Here is an 18,453-nt window from a genome sequence, read left to right as displayed (position 1 = left end):
ACACTTCTCAAGTAGCATATTTGATACCCAAAAGATTACATTACTTTCTACGTATGGTGTCTTTTCTAGTGTCTCTAAAACCATCTCTGCTATTGATTGAATGTTTGTGTTCCCCAGAATTCAAACATTGAACCCTAAATCCTTAACATGATGGTATTTGGAGATGGAGACTTTGGGAGATAATTACACCATGATGGTGGAGTCCATGTGAATGGGGCTAGTGCCCTTACAATAAGATGAAGGAACCAGAGCTCTCCTCAACCCACCCAAGTAAGACTACAGCAAGAAGGTATTCCTCTGCAAACGGGGAAAAGGGCTCTCAGCAGGAACAGATTTCATCAGCACCTTGATCTTGGACTTCCCAGGCTTTTAGAATGGTGAGGAATAAATTTCTGTTAAGCTGGAACTGACTAAAACAATCTCTTTTCTTACAGGCTTCAAGTGTATTTGACTTTTTCTCATTTTTATTGCATCCCTTTATTGCCTCCTTAAGATTATATTCCTACTCATTTTAGTTCAAACCAAGAGTCCTATATCCTCTCAGCCACACATTTACACATAATTTTTGGACTATTTCTTTGTGTACGTAATATTCATCCATTGTTATTGGTAGTGCCATTTTTTAAAATGTCCACCTTAATTTCTGATTTCAGCCTTCTTTGCTTCCATGTCCAAATAATAATGATAATTATATATATTCTTAATATTTTTAAGATATCGACTTTTGTGGATCTATTAACATTTTATTTATGCTGGGTAAAAGAAATTTTAGTCCTGATTATTCTCACATTGTATTAACACAAGAACCCTTTAGTAAAGAACTTCACACTTACAGTTCTTTGGCTAGTCTGCATCTCACAGCAGTCCACTTATTAGGTGAATATATCATTTAATTATTTCTCTTTGTTCAAACATCAGCTATAAAGAACTTGCAAATTTAGGTATTCATTTATTCTGTTTCAGTTTTGAAACTGAAGGAAATCCCCTTTTCAATGATTTATATTTAAAAATAGTAAAAAGAAAGTTTAAAACAATTTATTTCAATGCTTTCTCAAAATAAAAACATTATTTTGATGAAACATTATTTTCAGTCAAGTTCCAATTGATCCACAGGTTCAGTCCACAGGTTAATTTAGTCCAAAGATCACTATGGCAAAATGGGCCTGAGCCACACAATAGATTCTGGCAGGTAATCGCCTGTGTGGCAGGTCATCCATACTTAAGTCAGCTCCCATAGCTAACACAATTTGCAGGGCCCAATTCCAGACACAAATGTGGGGCCCCCGTTCAACACTTATTGAGAGAAAATGTAGAGTCCTTCTGTTCTGGGGGCCTGGGTAATAGCACACGTTGCAGGCCCATGAGGCCAGCCCCAACTATCAGATTGTGTATTTACAATGTCAGACTAACAGTTGCCGAAAAATACTTAGCTCTGTTGTAATCAGATTTAATTTCTCAAGAGGCAAAGTACACTCAACAGCTTGCTTAAATCAGAGAGACCAAAAGGAAAGATTTTCTGTAAATTATCAACTAGCAAATCTTAGTCAGTTCAACTTAATTTTTATTGAGGGAAGAAGGGAGAAAACAGGAGATTTCAAAAGTTTCTTGTTTAACTCCAGCTACCAAGTAGGTGATGTGGATAGTCGGGACAGAGGAGTTGGGGGAGTTGAAATTAGGCCCTAGTTTCTACATATGTGACACGGAACCCTCTGCACGAGTAAAGTGAAGCTAGACCTCAAGTTTATTAATGCCTCGGGTTCTTGCTGCTGGCTCTGGGAAGAGTCTGAGCACGCACAGCAGACTGGTCCCACACAAGGTGACAGGGACTAACCAAACGCCCTCCTGGTTGGTCCTACTAACCTTACAAAGAGTGGAAACGCGGGCGAAGGCAGGAGTTGGAGGGGGGCGGGCCCACGCGGAGGCTGCCGGGAAGAGCAATGTGCAAAGACGGCGGGGCCATGGGGACTGGACTGGAGAAGGGCGGGTTCTCGGAGTAAAAAGCGAGAGCGAGCGGGACCGGAGGGGCGGGGCATCATATGGGCGGGGCTGAGGCGAGGCCCCGGCGGCCATCTTGAGCCCCGCCTTTTACTTCGGACCGCTTCTTCTGGTCACTCCGCCGCCGGAGGTAAGACTGGGTCCGGGTAGAGTCCTGGACGTTGTCAGCTCTCCTGCGGCTGCGGCTGCGGCTGCGGCACGGCTAGGCGTGATCGGGGCGGACGCCGAAGCCTGCGATGCAGATATCCGCAGGCACGAGCGCAGAGACGGCGACCCTGGGCCCTGAGCGCCACCATCCATGACAGGAGGCCAAGGACGTCTTCCCGTGACGCGGAGCCTCGCCTCTAATCCCTTTTCCTTCTCTGAGCCTCCAACTTAGTGTAACCCGGGGCAAGCGCCCGTTTACCTACTGCCCGCTACATTCGTACAGCTTTTTCCTGTTCAGAAAGACTTTCCTAGACCCGCAGCCACCGCGCGAAAATGTGAAGTAGATGTGCACGCATTCTAAGGAGGAAGCGGGCCTCAACGCGTTACTAGCGCCCACCGGCGCCTGGTTCAGGGGAGTTTGGACCACAGCTGCTCTAGGCAGCGTCCGCGTCGGGGCACGAGCCAATGGCGCGGTCAGGAGCACTCACCTGATGGTGCCGAGGGGGAACCCGTGTCTTTGGAGTTTGACGAAATCTTTTCGGGTCGTAAAATGCTCTCAGGGCACTGTGGGGGACTGGAAGTCATTTCTGATGGGGTCATCAGGGAAATGGGATTGAGCGCACCTGGAAGGAGGGCATTCAGGTTGCAGGAAAAATAATAGCTCATGTTTGTGTGTGTGGTAGAAGCAGCGTTCTAAGCATTACGTGAATTAACTCATTTAATTCCCAGAGCAACCCTATCAAATTGATACATATTACTGTATCCCCATTTTGCAGATGTGCAAATGAGGCATAGATTAGCTTGCCCAGTGTCATGTAGTAATAAGTGGTGAAGTCAGACTTTGAACCCGGAGGGCCTGGCCCCAGAACCTACTCTGAAACCATTGTACCGTGGCATTGAGTAAAGCCACCCGGTAGCAACATCCAAGTCATCCTAGAATTATGCATAGTTGAGTTAAACTAACATAATAGGGAGTGAGACCAGAAAAATAATGTGGGACCAAATTATAGACCATATTTAGAGCCATGTGAAGGTGTTTGGCGTTTATAGATGCTACATTTTTAAAAAAATTTTTTTCCGCAGAGTTTAATAGAAATCCTTATCTGGGCAAGCCATGTGAATTTTTATGAAGGAAAAGAGACCCAGCCTAGGCAACATGGCAAAACCTCCTCTACAAAAAATTACCTGGGCGTAGTGGTGCCACCTGTGGTCCCAACTACTCCGGAGGCTGAGGCGGGAGGATCACCTGAGCCTGGGGGCAGAGATGATTGCAGTGAGCCGAGATCAGGCCACTGCACTCCAATCTGGGCCACAGAGTTTGACCCTGTCTCAAAAAAAAGAAAAAAAAAAAAGACTATGTTTGCACACAGGTAGAATGCGACTGAAGTTTATATGGAGTTTTATTCATTCTTATATTTTTCAGTGATCCTGCATGGTTTTAATTTTGTGAAATTTTAATGGCATTAAACTTGAAGAAAATTGTACGATTAACATGGTCTTCCATTTCAGTGACTTTCTGGTTGTCAGCTACTGGCCTAATAGCGAAGGGGATTAGTAGTCTCCACCTGCAGCAGCCAGGGAGTGGTCAGGCAGTTCTCATTTGCTCATTATTGTGAGCTGGCGAACTGTGTTTTTACATATGACTAACGGATACTTAACACTACTGAAATACACACTTAGGAATGGTTAAGATAGTAAATATTATGTATGTGTTTTTATCACAGTTTTTAAAATACTAAGTAACAATGACTAACAATCCCACGTAGGCCGTATTAGGCTGCAGATGAGCTGTTGGTAGGGATCCGTTGACCAGTAAATTAAGTGGATTAAAACCCTAGGCTTTCATGCAGGATTGATCGTAGTGGCATATATTAGAAAGAAAGGAAGAGGCTAAGTTTTAATTTCTTATATATAATTAGGATGATGGCAGTGGGAATCCAAAAAGAAGGTAACTTTGAGGCATCTCAAATGTAGATTAGGCAAGACAGGCAGGAGTCTGAAAAAGGGAGGCAATGAAAAGAGGAATGGTTTGAAGGTGAGATGTAGAAGCTTAATTTTAGGTGTGGTAAGTTTTAATAGTTGGTGACATGTCTTGGTAGAAGGGCCCAGCAAGAAATTTCATTATGGGTACTAATGCTTGAGAAAGATTGGTTATAGAGATGCAGATTTAGATTATTTCACCCAGAAAATGTAGTTGAAATTTAGGGAATGGGGTTTAGGGAAAGAGAGTGTGAAGAAAAAAGAAAAGGGAGGTGGGAGGAGACAGAGTGAAAGGGAAGAAGCCAGATCCTGAGTTTTCACTGAGAAGAGGATTTGAACAACACAGTGGTGGTCAACAGCCAGTTATTGGAACTGTAGATTGTTGGTTTTGGGAACACCTGTCTAGGTTGTTAAGAGCCAGTAGAATGGGACATCCTGGAAATGAAGAAACATCAAAATCCAAGGAATCTGAGAGAATGGGAACAAAAAACACATATAGAGATTTATGGAAAACTTGAGACAGGGGAAGAAGGATAAAAATAGAACTCAGATTTCTGGAGGTGGATGACATTTAACTTTAGTAAGTAAAGGGCCCTGTCTCTACAAAAAATTTTTTTAAAAAAGTATTCCGGTGTGGTGCGTACCTGTAGTCCTAGCTGCTCGGGAGGCTGAGGTAGGAGATCACTTGAAGCTTGGAGTTCTAGGTTACACTGAGTCATGATTATGCAACTGTACTACAACCTGGGCCACACAGCCAAGACCCCATCTCCAAAAAATAAAAATAAAAAATAAAGGGAAGAACAGTAAGGTTTGACCTTTGGGGAATGGATGTATTATGCACTAAGAGACCCTTTCTTCTCCAAAGAATGTTGATGTTCACTAACATTTGGGAAAAATTGTGTAACTCCTACTGACACTGTGAAATTGTTTTTCTGTTTTTGTTGTTGTTTGTTTGTTTTTTGGAGGGGAAGGAGGAAGGGTGTTGTTTGGTTTTTGGGTATTCCACCCTACTCTGTCACCCTATTTCTTCCACAAAATCTGTTCTAGAACCTAAATATATATTTGTTCTAGAGCCTAAATGAAATCTACCAGACAAGTGACATGATGTATACTATGTAAGTTTCCATATATATTTTTCTTACTGAATATCAGTCACTTCGTTTTTCATAAGCCCACTTTTCTTACATATCCTTTCTAGTCACCCTAGTAGTAGTCCTTCAGTCCTCATCTCTTCCCTTTTTTCTCCCCATGTTACAAGTTCGACTTACAACTGAGCCAGATAGATCCATCTTCCTCTACTTACCTAGTACCCACTCTTGTTTTCTTCACTCAGGAGTTGACTACATCTCATGCTTCGAAATTACACTTGAAAACTTTGTTTACTGATTTAAAAAGATAAAAAACTTTCATAGTACTTTTACTTCAACAGACGATTTTGACCAAGTACCAACAAGCTTTATGGCAAAATAGGTATTAAGGTGGCCTGTGGCAAATAATTAGATTATGGGCAATTAAGGTAATTAAGTGGTGATGTGGATCCCATCAGGGTGTACAGTCAGCTACCTCAAAAGAAGAAAATATCTCTATTGAGAATGCATATGCATATAAAAGCTCTGTATAACCTTTGCTGTGAAAAGTATATCCCATTTGTAAACCATTGGTCTTTTTTTCAGAATCGTCTACCATTTGGTACAAGCAAAAAGCAATCAGCAATTGGACAGGTAAACTTGTTTTATTGTTTATATATTACTCTGAACATTGAATGAAAATACCACTAATAGCTTGTTTTAAAACGTGCTATTTTTCACATAGAAAAATTCTTTTGAAAAATATAACCACCTATTATAAAGTATCAGATATCATAGTATATCACAGTATGTCATATCTGGTTCTTAGTTTATGTCATATTTCTTGTTAAGCCTAACATTTTTTTGATTTGTAATTAAAGATAGTTTCTAAAATGGGTGGGTAGAAAAAATACTTTAAAAGCTTTGTTTTTTAAAAAATATTCTACCAACTTTTAAAAAGTGTTTTAACCTTGTTTCTTCTGGCCAAATGAAAAGCATTTGATTTTGAATTTTAAGAGCAGAGAAAACTGACAACTTGAGGTTTATTAAAATAAACGAATGGCAAAGATACAGACTCCTATGTACCAGATACATGCTCAGTGTACCATCTTTTGCTTCCTTTCTAAGTTTAAGAAAATCTGGTTTCCTTGTGGAATAATGGAGCAAATAAATTTTATTTGTTGGTCTCATATATATGTATTAATATATTAAAATTAGTGTCTCTCTCTGTAAGTTCATTATTCAAGATAGGATTGTTAACAGTAGCTAAAGTTAATATTCAGTAACTAATAACATCTCATGGGAGTTTATTGTTTAAGAATTAATCTTTTATAGATTAAAAGCATAAAACCGAGCAGATGGTAATTTCTTTGTGTACAGTTGTAATATCATAATTCTATAGAATCAGTTATCTTAAAATGTCTTTAAAAAATGAGTATTTAAAGAACCTCTAGAGAGTCAGGACAGCATAGCAGTTAAGAGTAGGGCCTCTGATGTCAGACTTCTGGGTTCAAATCCCAGTCTTCCAAAATAAAACTATTTGGGTTTATTGAAAAATTAGAGATAAGATTGAAACTAATTTTTTAAAGTATTTTATAAAGACATTTCCAAAATTAGCTTTTAAAGATTATTGTTATATATCTTTGAAAGAGTAATCCTAAAGCTCCAGCTGATTAGCACATAGTAGTGCATTTCTCGGAGAAGATCACCAGGGTGGTAATACCTGTTCCTGATATCTAAAGCTTTTTCTTCAATATGTAGGACTTACTGCCTTATATTCTAATACAGTGTTTCTAGGAATAGGAAGGGAATCTTTCTTTGAGAGGTACATGTCAGAATCAGTGTGGTTTCCCTTTGCTTAATAGGCATTTATGATAAAGATGGTTTTCCAACTTTTTTCCTGTATTTATCATTAAAAGCAATAAAATATGTCATTTTACATGTAAGTTTAAAATTATTTTTACATGAAAACTTAGAAGATTTGTTGGGCAGAAAAGAAGTTAACAGGCTTATGTTTTACTTATTGGTTTGTTTTAAAAGGAGAAATAAATGTTGATCTTAAAGTTTCATATCACTTTCTCTTAAAAATTCATGGGATGAGTAATCGGATCTGGTTTAGTATCTAGAAAAATGTGTATCACACCGTAAGTGTTCAGTAATGTTACATATTATTATTACCAAAATCATTATCGTGTCTTTCTTCCATTTTAAAATCAACTATAATCAGTCATACCAATTCCTTGACTACTTTGTTGCAGTTGATAGGCAGACTATTAACAATTTTTAATCTTCTAAACTAAGGTAATTAATTGGTAACTTATGTATTTTCTGCCTCTTTTAAAAATAATTTGGGGCAGTCCACCACAACGAAAAAACTTGTTAATAAATTAGTAATGATATACTAAAGTATGAAAGCTTTTAAAAGTGAATAACAAGTGTAAATGCATGTATGAGAGTTAATCAGTTTCTTAATATTATTTACTGGAGAAAAATGTGAAAAAAAAATTCTAAGTAGAAAATAGTTGTATATTCAGATAATTTATCTTAAGGCAATTAGTTTTGTTTCAAGTTTTTCAGGAACTAATTCTTTGGAAATTAATGAGATTACTCTTTACTAATAGGAGAAGAATGGCATTGAAGCAGATTTCCAGCAACAAGTGCTTTGGGGGATTGCAGAAAGTTTTTGAACATGACAGGTAACTATTAAGAAGATATAATTTTAGATACCTCTCATTCTGTTGGATTATTTTGTTCTATTTTAAAACAAATCTTTATCTAGATATTATAGTACCTCATTTTACTTTTAAACTTGCTTACTCTCTTTCTGTGGTTATCTATTTGACAATTTTACCAGACTTAATTAGCTGTGGATATGATTGTGTGAGGTAGAGCCTTAACAGAGAAGTATCTTCAAGCTTTGACTTGATGCTCTTCTGAAACTTTATGAAAATGCTTATATTGCCAGTAAAAATTCTGAAAACATTTTCTTTGAAGATCTCTAAGTGTAGGAAAAACACCTGGACTTTTTGAGAAAGATGGCACACTAAACACATGCATTTGCTTCTGCTGCCTCCAAAACTCTGACTAATGTGGCATTAAGTAAAGAGATTAAACACACACACACACATACATATACCTATAAAGGCATAAAGAAGCAGGAGACAGGAGCTAAGAATAACATTTTAGAAGCAGGAATACAAATGGAGAGGTAGTACCTGACTTAGTAAAACCTAGAAAGCTAAATTCTAAACATCAGCAAGAAGCAGCTGAGAAATGACACAATTTATTTAAAGCCATAGTAATTGGAGGCACCAGGGACCCCTGAAAATAAGGATAAGAGTTGAGCTTAGAAAAAAGAAGATTAATTGAAAGTCTGTTTTTAAAAGGAGATAGATCTGAGAGTGTCCCAGCTTTATGCACTACCTCTTCCTAACTCTGGGAAAGATTGGAGGTAAGTTCTCTAGAGAAAATAAACAGTTTGTACTGGGAATACCAGACACAATTAGTGGGATTGTGATACTGCAAATAGATTAAGCAAAAGTTTGCACACTGAGTTTCTTCCACTAGCTTTCAAAATTTGGGGACTTAGTCTTATATCCTTTAGAAGAATTTCTTTGTGGGGAGTTTGAGTAGCCCAAAGGAAGAGATTTCAAGATACTGAGATTTGCCAACAAAGTAACCTAACCGGACCTTACAGTAAAGCAATGATTGACAACTCCATCTGTAGGCACAGTGCTTTCAACTAGATTTTTAGTGTTTCTCTGTTAAATAGGAGTGGACAGCTAAAGATCACTAGACATTTGTATAAAGTCTTTAATTTGATATGAACTGCTCTTCATATCAAAGGCATAAAAGATATTGACCTCTGACTTCATAGGATGCTATTAAAAATATTCAAGTACATGGCCAGGTGTGGTGACTCACACCTGTAATCCTAACACTTTGGGAGGCCAAGGCAGGCAGATCACCTGAGGTCAGGAGTTCGAGACCAACCTGGCCAACATGGTGAAACCCTGTCTCTACTGAAAAAAAAAAAAAAATATATATATATATATATATACAAAAATTAGCCAGGCATGGTGATGCACACCTGTAATCCCAGCTACTTAGGAGGCTGAGGCAGGAGAATTGCTTGAACCTGGGAGGCAGAGGTTGCAGTGAGCTGAGATGGCACCACTGCACTCCAGCCTGGGTGACAAGAGCGAAACTCTGTCTCAAAAAACATGAAATAAAAAAATCCTCAACTACGAAAAAGCCCAGACATTTAAATTTTGATAGTAGAAATGACAAAACTCAATAGAAGGGTTAGTTGAACATTCTAGAAAGTAAAATAAGATAAAAGTGATAAATCAGAAAGGACAACAAAATTAGAGGACTAGTCCAAAAATCCAACATTAAAAATTAGGAATTTTGGAAAATAGAACAGAAATAGAGGTATAGATATAAATAATAAAGAAATAATTCAAGAATTCCCAGAACTGAAGTTGCCAGATTTAAAAAGTTATCTAGTACAATGGATGAAAATAGTCTACACCAACAACATAGTAAAGTTTTAGAGTGTTGGGAACAAAGAAAATTCTCAAACATTGAGAAAAAGAGAAAGTAGATTAAGAATTTTCAAAGGTTAAGTCAGCTCAACGGTATTACTAGAACCAAGAAGGCAGAGCAGCAGTGCTTTCAGGATTCTGAAAGATAACTTCCATGTCCAATCATATTGTCAGTTAAGTGAGAGTAGAATGAAGATGTTTTCATATGTGAAAGGTCTCAAAGTGTATTTCCCATGCACTTTTGGAAGCAATTGAATAATATGCTTCACCAAAATGAAGGACTAAAGCAAGATAGCTGAAGGCATAAGATCCAAGAAAACAGATCAGAGGAGAAAGAGTTTCCAGATGAGTGGGGCCATATTAAGGCAGCAACTAGAAAGCAGCAGGTCAAAAGTTGGAGATGGTAGCCAGTAATTACATGCAGCCATTTACATCAAATTAGCTAATTAATAAAACTTCAGTCCCACTAGCCACATTTCAGGTGCTCAATACTCACATGACCAGAAGCTGTTGTACTGGACAATACATATATAGAACATTTTTGTTAATATCATTGTAGAAAGTTCTGTTTGGCAGTACTGGTCTGAAGAGGTTTTTTTAATGTAGATGAAATTGATAGAACTGACTGTATTAGAGAGGAAATTTATGAAACCAATCAGGGTTGGGGGAGTTTGGTATTGAATTAGTGATACATATAGAGTGACCACACAAATATCTGCACATGAGATTGTATTCTTTTGGTAATTGAGCAACATCTTAATGACATGATAGGGACAGAGGTTTCAAAAGATTACTTGATAATCCTGTTTTTTTTTTTTTTGCTTTTACATAAGTGTTAATCATACCACTGTTGAACATACTTTAGACCTGATTTATTCCACAACTGCTTGAGAAAGGTCTTCTTTTAAAAATGTTATTGTAATAACAACACTTGTAATAACATGAAATATAACCTCTTAACAAATGTTTAAGTGTGCAAGAAAGGTCTTAAGGCACCAACCATTCTGTAACAAGATTATGTTCACTTGATTTTACATATTGATAACAGATATCCCTGCATTGAATATGGATTTGATACGGTATTATAATGAAAGTGAATGTTTCAACTTCCCTAACAAAAGTTGAAAACCTATAAACAAATGTCAGAAATTTTTTGTGCTGTCAGTCATCAACAAGAAAAGTTGCTTAGAATAATGTGGAAAAAGAAAATCACCAATATGCAGGGAATGGAAAGGAGCATACAGAAAACTTCTCATGATGGGGCCTTTTGGGGAGTCTGTTCCTAACAAGGAAGGACAACCAGTAACAAAAAGGAGAGAATTACTAGCTCAATGAAAACAAAAAAGACTGAAAGAAAAAGGAAAGTAATTTTAATATACTACATGGCTCATCTCCGAATAGCATTTATAACTTCTTAATATTGATTAACCAAAATTATATGTGATACGATAGTGGAAGGAGAAATGTAGGGGCATGCAGAGATCAAAGACAGGGAGGTGAAAGTTAACTAAAATCCTTCTATAATGGGAAGCCAATAGATAATAACTAAAAACTGAAAAATCTAGAAGCAGTAATAAAGTCATATTATGTAGATAGGGACATAAATACCAGAAAAATCAACTAAAAGAGGTAAATTAATTATCTCTGGAATATGGAAAATGAAAAGGTTGGAGAGTTTTTTATATATTTAGTTTTTATATATATTTAGTTTTTCATAACAGTTTGTGGAAGTATTTACTATTTACAGTTACAATTTACTTTATATGTACTTATATAACTCTGATAAAAAGATAGGTGTTTACTCTGAAGTAGTAAGAGTTTACTTCCATTTATATGATGTTTTAAATAAACCCATGAGAGATCATCGTTGCATGAATTACTGTTTACTGGAAAAATGCCTGTGGTTTTAATCAAAATTGTCTTTTCTAGTTGCATTAATAGTGATTGTGATAAAATATTAGTGATGAAAGAGCAAATTAAGGATGTGTTGCATTTTAGTGCCCATGAACAAATATGTAAGATCTCAAGAATTCATTTTTTTATGAAAGATGATTTATTTCATACATTTCTTTAGAAACAAAAACTATTTTTTAATAAGTGCCACAATGAATTACATTTATTTTTTCACTTATTTTGCCCAGAATGACAGTGCCGTGCAAAGTATAGGCTCAGGTTGGTTTAGATCAGTATGCTAAATTGACCACATTCTTTCTTTAAGGGACAAGTATATTCCTTAAATGTTGGTGGAACCACTTATTTTGAACATTAAATAACTTATTTTGGACCTTTACTATATATCTTACTTTTTATATAGTGCATAATTATTTTGTTTCTGTATTGATTAATGAGGGGCATTAATATTTTGTTGTTGTTTTTGTTAAAACTAGTGTTGAACTGAACTGCAAAATGAAATTTGCTGTCTACTTACCACCAAAGGCAGAAACAGGAAAGTGCCCTGCACTGTATTGGCTCTCAGGTAAGTATTATGCGTTTGAGTTTTATAAAGTTGTTTCTATTTTCTTTTTAACTGGCTTATCTTACCCTTTTATTTTAACTTGGTAGGCTTTTTGAGCTATTTATGAAAGACTGAGGACCTGTCACAGTCTACTCTGTTACTTTATCCTCAGAATAATTTCAGACCTACTGAATTATATTTATTTCATATATTTTTCTAATAGACCAAGTAATTTAGCAGAGAATGTAAAGTTCTGTACTCAATAGCAAGGGCTTAGAAAACTTATTTACTTAATTTGTACCTACCCAAGCATTTCTGGAGTTTATAGAGACTTTACTAGTCCATTAGAACAATATTAGGTGAAATCAGGACACCAAGATACTCTAATTAGAAACCAGCTATTGTAAGAAGTCAAATAACTTACAATGTTCTCCAAAATATTTTAATTGGACTCCATAGAGCTTCTCTGACAACAATCTGGAAAGTCACAAAAGAACGCTAAGGCTTCTCTTAATCAGTGTTTCATATTAACTACTGTAGAATAGATGGTGAAGAGTAAGATTTTGACACCTGCAGTTTTGAAACCTCTATGCTAACTTTTCTTTCACAAGACGTTGGTACTTCATCTTTAGAAGCAAACATAAGGAGAGAATCCTAGCAACTAAATTGTGTCACAAGACTACTATTTTAATTTTGTTTCCTTCAAATTGGTTCCTGTAACTTTAACAAATCCTCCCTCATGTGTGTTTCATCAAGGACAAGTCCCAAATACCAGTCTTTGAAAATGAGAATAAATATTTCATCTTAAAGGGTAAAGATTAAGTGCATATCTGACTTTAACTCAAGAAAACATTTCTGTGATTGAATGAAGAGCACTGATTTCGCTAGAAGAGCATTAGGTATTGCCAAAAGCAAGAGCAACAAAATTAGTTATTTAATTGTCTTAGAAAATATAATATTGTATAGCTAAAAATGATCTTAGAAATCATGTAATCCCTAGAAAGAAAACGAGGCCCAGAGAAGCTAAATATTGTCCAGGGTCACACAGTAATGTGGAGTTGAACAAGTTTTCTGACTCACAGTCCAGAGCTGTATTTAGTTTTTTCTCCTGTTGTTTTTGCATTTTGTTTCTGGTGAGGGGTACTATAGTCATATCTCTTGGCTAAATAATAATAACCAGAAACCCTGAGGCATTGTGTCATAGGTACTCTAATAATAGGGCCCTAAGTTCTAACTAAAATTGAATCTAGCAAGACATACCTGAGCTTTACAAGTATAAAATACAGAATTTTTGTTTGTTTACATCAAATGACAGGACAGTTTCCTTAGTGAGATGCTGAAGAACAGATAGACCTTGGAAATTAAGGCTTGATTTTCTGAGTAAAGGTAAGATTGCCTGACCAGTACACATGAGAAATGATGACAAAAAAATTTCAGAAGGTTTACTTCCCAGCAAGTCTAAGGAAAACAATGACAGAAAGATTACACAATTATTAGATTGCTAAAATAGAGAAATTAGCTGAAATCAAAACAGCCAAACTGAAATCTTAAAAGATAGTTCATGTGTAGTGATTTGTATTTCCCAAGTGAAGGTGACCATTGAAACAGCCCTTTATCAGCTGTGTACCCAATAGAATTGAAAACATGTCCATACAAAAACTTGCACTTGAATGTTCATAACACACTATTATAATAGCCAAAAAGTATAAACAAACCAAATCCCTCTCAGCTGGTGGGATGATCAATAAAATCGATTGCTAGTTCATTCCTCACCATTCTCACATCATTGTAGTATTAGATACCTATAGTAAAAGAATTAAGTCATCTCCTCTATCATATGACTGAAAAGCATGGAGCTAGGAAAAATAACAGAAACTTCTAAAAACTGAGGCTAAAACTCAATTTAAGGATGGCGTATGTTCACCATTACTCTCTTTTTAGTTCAGTGAAGAATACAAAGATGATTAAGCTAAATTTTGTTGCTGAGAACTATCTGTATGTAAAAAAAAAATTATTTGTATTATGAAGACCATAGTATTTGCTTATTTACTGTGAATATGTTTTGGTGCAGAAATAGTGCAATGTTTGATTAGCATATTTGATAACACCTCACTGGGGTTGTTTTAATATTGGGCTTATGCACCATATTGTCACTCTACAGTTTGAAAATTTCTGAATTCCCAAACACTCCTGGTCCAAAGGATTTTAGTAATTGAAACTTTAGTAGTGATTTTAAAAGGATAGTTATGGGATCACTTAACCTAACACAGTTCTTAGGTTAATACTATTATAAATTTTGTGAAAAGGTGAATTTTAGTGTCTTACTCAAAATTATTTCTAAAGCAAAAAAAATTTTAATAATACCAAGTGAGCTTGTTTTCCTGTATTATAAAAAGTTTAAAGCTTATAAACCATTCACAATATAGCATGAGATAATTTATTTTTAATAATTTCAACTTTTATTTTAGATTAAAGGGGTACAAAAGCAGGTTTGTTATATGAGCGTATTGCGTGACATGGAGGTTTGGGATATGAAAGATACCATCACCCGGGTAGTGAACATAGTACCTTACTGGTAGTTTTTCAGCCCTTGTCTGTCTCCCTCTCCCCCTGCTCTAATAGTCCCCAGTATTAATGGTGCACATCTTCATGTCCATGTGTGCCCAATAACAATATTTTTTATCTTCAGGTTTAACTTGCACAGAACAAAATTTTATATCAAAATCTGGTTATCATCAGTCTGCTTCAGAACATGGTCTTGTTGTCATTGCTCCAGATACCAGCCCTCGTAAGTGTTTGTGGTCTAGATATCCTTTGTAAAAATCTAAATCTTTAAGACTGGTATAAGTGGTATGATATAAACATTATACAATTCATTTTATATTTTTGCTGTTATCTCTATTAACCTTTCAAGTGGCATCATGACTCCAAAATACCATGCTGTACATTTTCCTCATTGAATTTTACTCATGACATGGCCCTTATGAAAGACGATAGTTTTGCTATTCCCATTGTACAGATTAAGATACTTCAAAGCAGAGATTGAGCAACTCAATTCATATCTCATATTGGCACTACTGTCAAAATACTAATGTGTAATGCATAGGAAATTATTTTTCTATTCCAGAGGTATACTGTCTTGTTGCATGATAATTACATCTTTTTTCATCTCTGTTAACATCAACCATACAGTTAAACAAGTATTAGTTTTAATATAAATGATTTGAATACTTACATTAGAGAAATGAAAATATCAACTACGTGAGACTCAATGCATCAGACAGTTAAAACTTGTTTTATGACTCTAGAAGTTTCAGGAAATGGAATTTAAATGGCAGTAAAACTAGGGAAATTATATGGCTGGCCTGGCAAGTAGTATATTTCCTTTCACAGGCTATATTATACAAAAACAAGGCATATCTGGTTAGAAATATAACAACAGATTTAATTCAACATAATAGCAAAAATATAAAATACGAAAATAGGAAGATATATATAAAAAGGAAACTAAAATTTTGTTATCATAAATGAAGACTTTAATAAATGGGAAAATACTGTATTTCTAGATGGATAAAATGAATCTTATGACAAAGTCATGTCTTCAGATTACTCTACATGTTACTGTAATTCTATTCAAAATCCCAATGGTTGGCTTTTTAACCACATGCAAGTATATAAAATAAAATGTAACAAGTTAAAAAGAAACATAAGAAAATTCCAGTGGAGGTTGGATAGATAGGAAAATGTGATGGAAAGCATATTAGAAAACATTTTCAGTTCAAGATCGTAAGTTGAGCACAAGCATCTGCCTCCCCACTCCTGTGTAAAGAGAATTTAAAAAGTGCTGGTAGTGAGAGAGGGTCATCAGGGAAGGGATCACAACACATTTCTGAAAGATAAAAAGAAGATATAAGTCCCTTTGACAGGTAAACCAGAGTAAGGAAGCATACGTTCAGAGTACATAAGAAACTTCATCAACAAAGAAGGTTAGTGTATCTTACCTTGGCAGCTGAATACTCCAGCTTGGAAGGTCATTTTTTACCTCATTGGCCAGAACGAGTCGCATGGACCCATTCAAGGGCAAGAGGAGCAGGAAGTATAATCCTATCGTGTGCTACAAAAGGCAGAGATCTCACAACATTTGGTGAACAGTTCCCATGCAAATGGACTTGCAGATTCATCTGAAAGTGTGTTATTTAACATGGGCCATTACTACAGAGCAGATGAAACCACAAGATTGTTTCTTGATAGGTGGCTGCAATATTAAAGGAGAAGATGAGAGCTGGGACTTTGGCACTGGTGCTGGATTTTATGTTGATGCCACTGAAGATCCTTGGAAAACCAACTACAGAATGTACTCTTATGTCACGGAGGAGGTAATTTAATTTGTATTGTAATTACTAACTGATGACTGCCAAGAGTTTGATTTTGAACATAAAGTCCTTACAATCCTGAGGATTTTAAACTAGGGTAAAGATTTTAAACTAGGGTATAAAAGTTATTAGTAAAAATTCCAAAGTTTGCTAGTACTATAGTTCTACTTACTGCAATTTAAATTAACACTAAGTACAATTAAAGAATTTAATCATTATATTGAGACCTGTTTATACTACCCAGAATAACCAAGAAAATGAAAAAAACCTTTAATTTGCCTGGCAGCTGGTTCATTTGGTTGTATTTTATAGTGATAAGCCAAGGCTTAGTTAGAAAACATAAGTGGTAAAGCATTACTTCTATTAATAATATTTGTATGCTGCTTATGCATTTTCTGAATTTTATGATCTTCATTGTTAATATGTATATCATAAAAACTTAGAAACAATAATGTAAGTTTTTAATTACCCATAATTCTGTTACCCCCCAAAACACTTATGTTTTGGTATATTCCAGACTCTTTCTATGACTAGTTTTCACATAATTCTAAACTTTTTTATTTTGTTCTTCTTTTTAAGTTATATATAAAAATATTTTCTAGTGTTATTCTAATTTTAATAATTGCATAATATTCTGTCATATGCCATAATTTACTTTTTCCTCTTATAGGATACTTATGATTTTGTATATATTTTTACCCTAATAAATATTACTGCATTGATTATTTTTGTGCATAATGTTTTCTCCCTAAGGACTTTTCCTTAGAATATATTCCAAAAAGTGAAATTACTAGGTCAAAACTTAAGAACATTTTAAAGGTTCTTTTTTTTTTTTTTTTTTTTTTATTTTAGAGATCACAAGTTTATTTCTCTTTTCCCTCTGAACCATCACATCTCAAAAAGACTTCTAATTTTAGATGTGCCAATGAAAAATGCCCAAGTTTCATATTATATTTTGTCTCCTTCACACAGATCTCTGAATTTATTTTGCTGTCCTTTCTTTTTTTTTTTTTTTAATTTACTTTTTTTTTTTTTAATTATTATACTTTAGGTTTTATGGTACATGTGCACAATGTGCAGGTTAATTACATATGTATACATGTGCCATGCTGGTACACTGCACCCACCAACTCGTCATCCAGCATTAGGTATATCTCCCAATGCTATCCCTCCCCCCTCCCCCCACCCCACAACAGTCCCCAAAGTGTGATGTTCCCCTTCCTGTGTTCATGTGTTCCCATTCAATTCCCACCTATGAGTGAGAATATGCGGTGTTTGGTTTTTTGTTCTTGCGATAGTTTACTGAGAATGATGATTTCCAGTTTCATCCATGTCCCTACAAAGGACATGAACTCATCATTTTTTATGGCTGCATAGTATTCCATGGTCTATATGTGCCACATTTTCTTAATCCAGTCTATCATTGTTGGACATTTGGGTTGGTTCCAAGTCTTTGCTATTGTGAATAATGCCGCAATAAACATACGTGTGCATGTGTCTTTATAGCAGCATGATTTATAGTCCTTTGGGTATATACCCAGTAATGGGATGGCTGGGTCAAATGGTATTTCTAGTTCTAGATCCCTGAGGAATCGCCACACTGACTTCCACAATGGTTGAACTAGTTTACAGTCCCACCAACAGTGTGAAAGTGTTCCTATTTCTCCACATCCTCTCCAGCACCTGTTGTTTCCTGACTTTTTAATGATTGCCATTCTAACTGGTGTGAGATGGTATCTCATTGTGGTTTTGATTTGCATTTCTCTGATGGCCAGTGATGGTGAGCATTTTTTCATGTGTTTTTTGGCTGCATAAATGTCTTCTATCTGTATCACCTTCCTAAAGTGTTTTCTAAGAAGTCTGTACCATGTATTTCCCAGGGATATATT

General features: G+C 35.7%; 1 protein-coding gene across 1 annotated transcript in view; it reads left to right on the top strand.

Moving 5' to 3' along the window:
- Nucleotides 1-2,022: 2,022 nt before the first annotated feature.
- The window catches only part of ESD (esterase D), a 30,609-nt gene continuing 14,178 nt past the window's right edge, over nucleotides 2,023-18,453 (top strand). The window contains exons 1-6 of the mRNA XM_054446617.2: nucleotides 2,023-2,125; nucleotides 5,796-5,843; nucleotides 7,811-7,885; nucleotides 12,124-12,212; nucleotides 14,881-14,979; nucleotides 16,443-16,567. Of these exons, the coding sequence (XP_054302592.1) occupies nucleotides 7,818-7,885; nucleotides 12,124-12,212; nucleotides 14,881-14,979; nucleotides 16,443-16,567 (381 nt within the window). The 5' untranslated portion in view covers nucleotides 2,023-2,125; nucleotides 5,796-5,843; nucleotides 7,811-7,817. The remainder of the gene's footprint in view (nucleotides 2,126-5,795; nucleotides 5,844-7,810; nucleotides 7,886-12,123; nucleotides 12,213-14,880; nucleotides 14,980-16,442; nucleotides 16,568-18,453) is intronic.

This window comes from Pongo pygmaeus, chromosome 14, assembly GCF_028885625.2.
Source record: "Pongo pygmaeus isolate AG05252 chromosome 14, NHGRI_mPonPyg2-v2.0_pri, whole genome shotgun sequence".
Lineage (NCBI taxonomy): Eukaryota > Metazoa > Chordata > Mammalia > Primates > Hominidae > Pongo > Pongo pygmaeus.
This window is presented reverse-complemented; position numbering and strand designations above follow the sequence as displayed.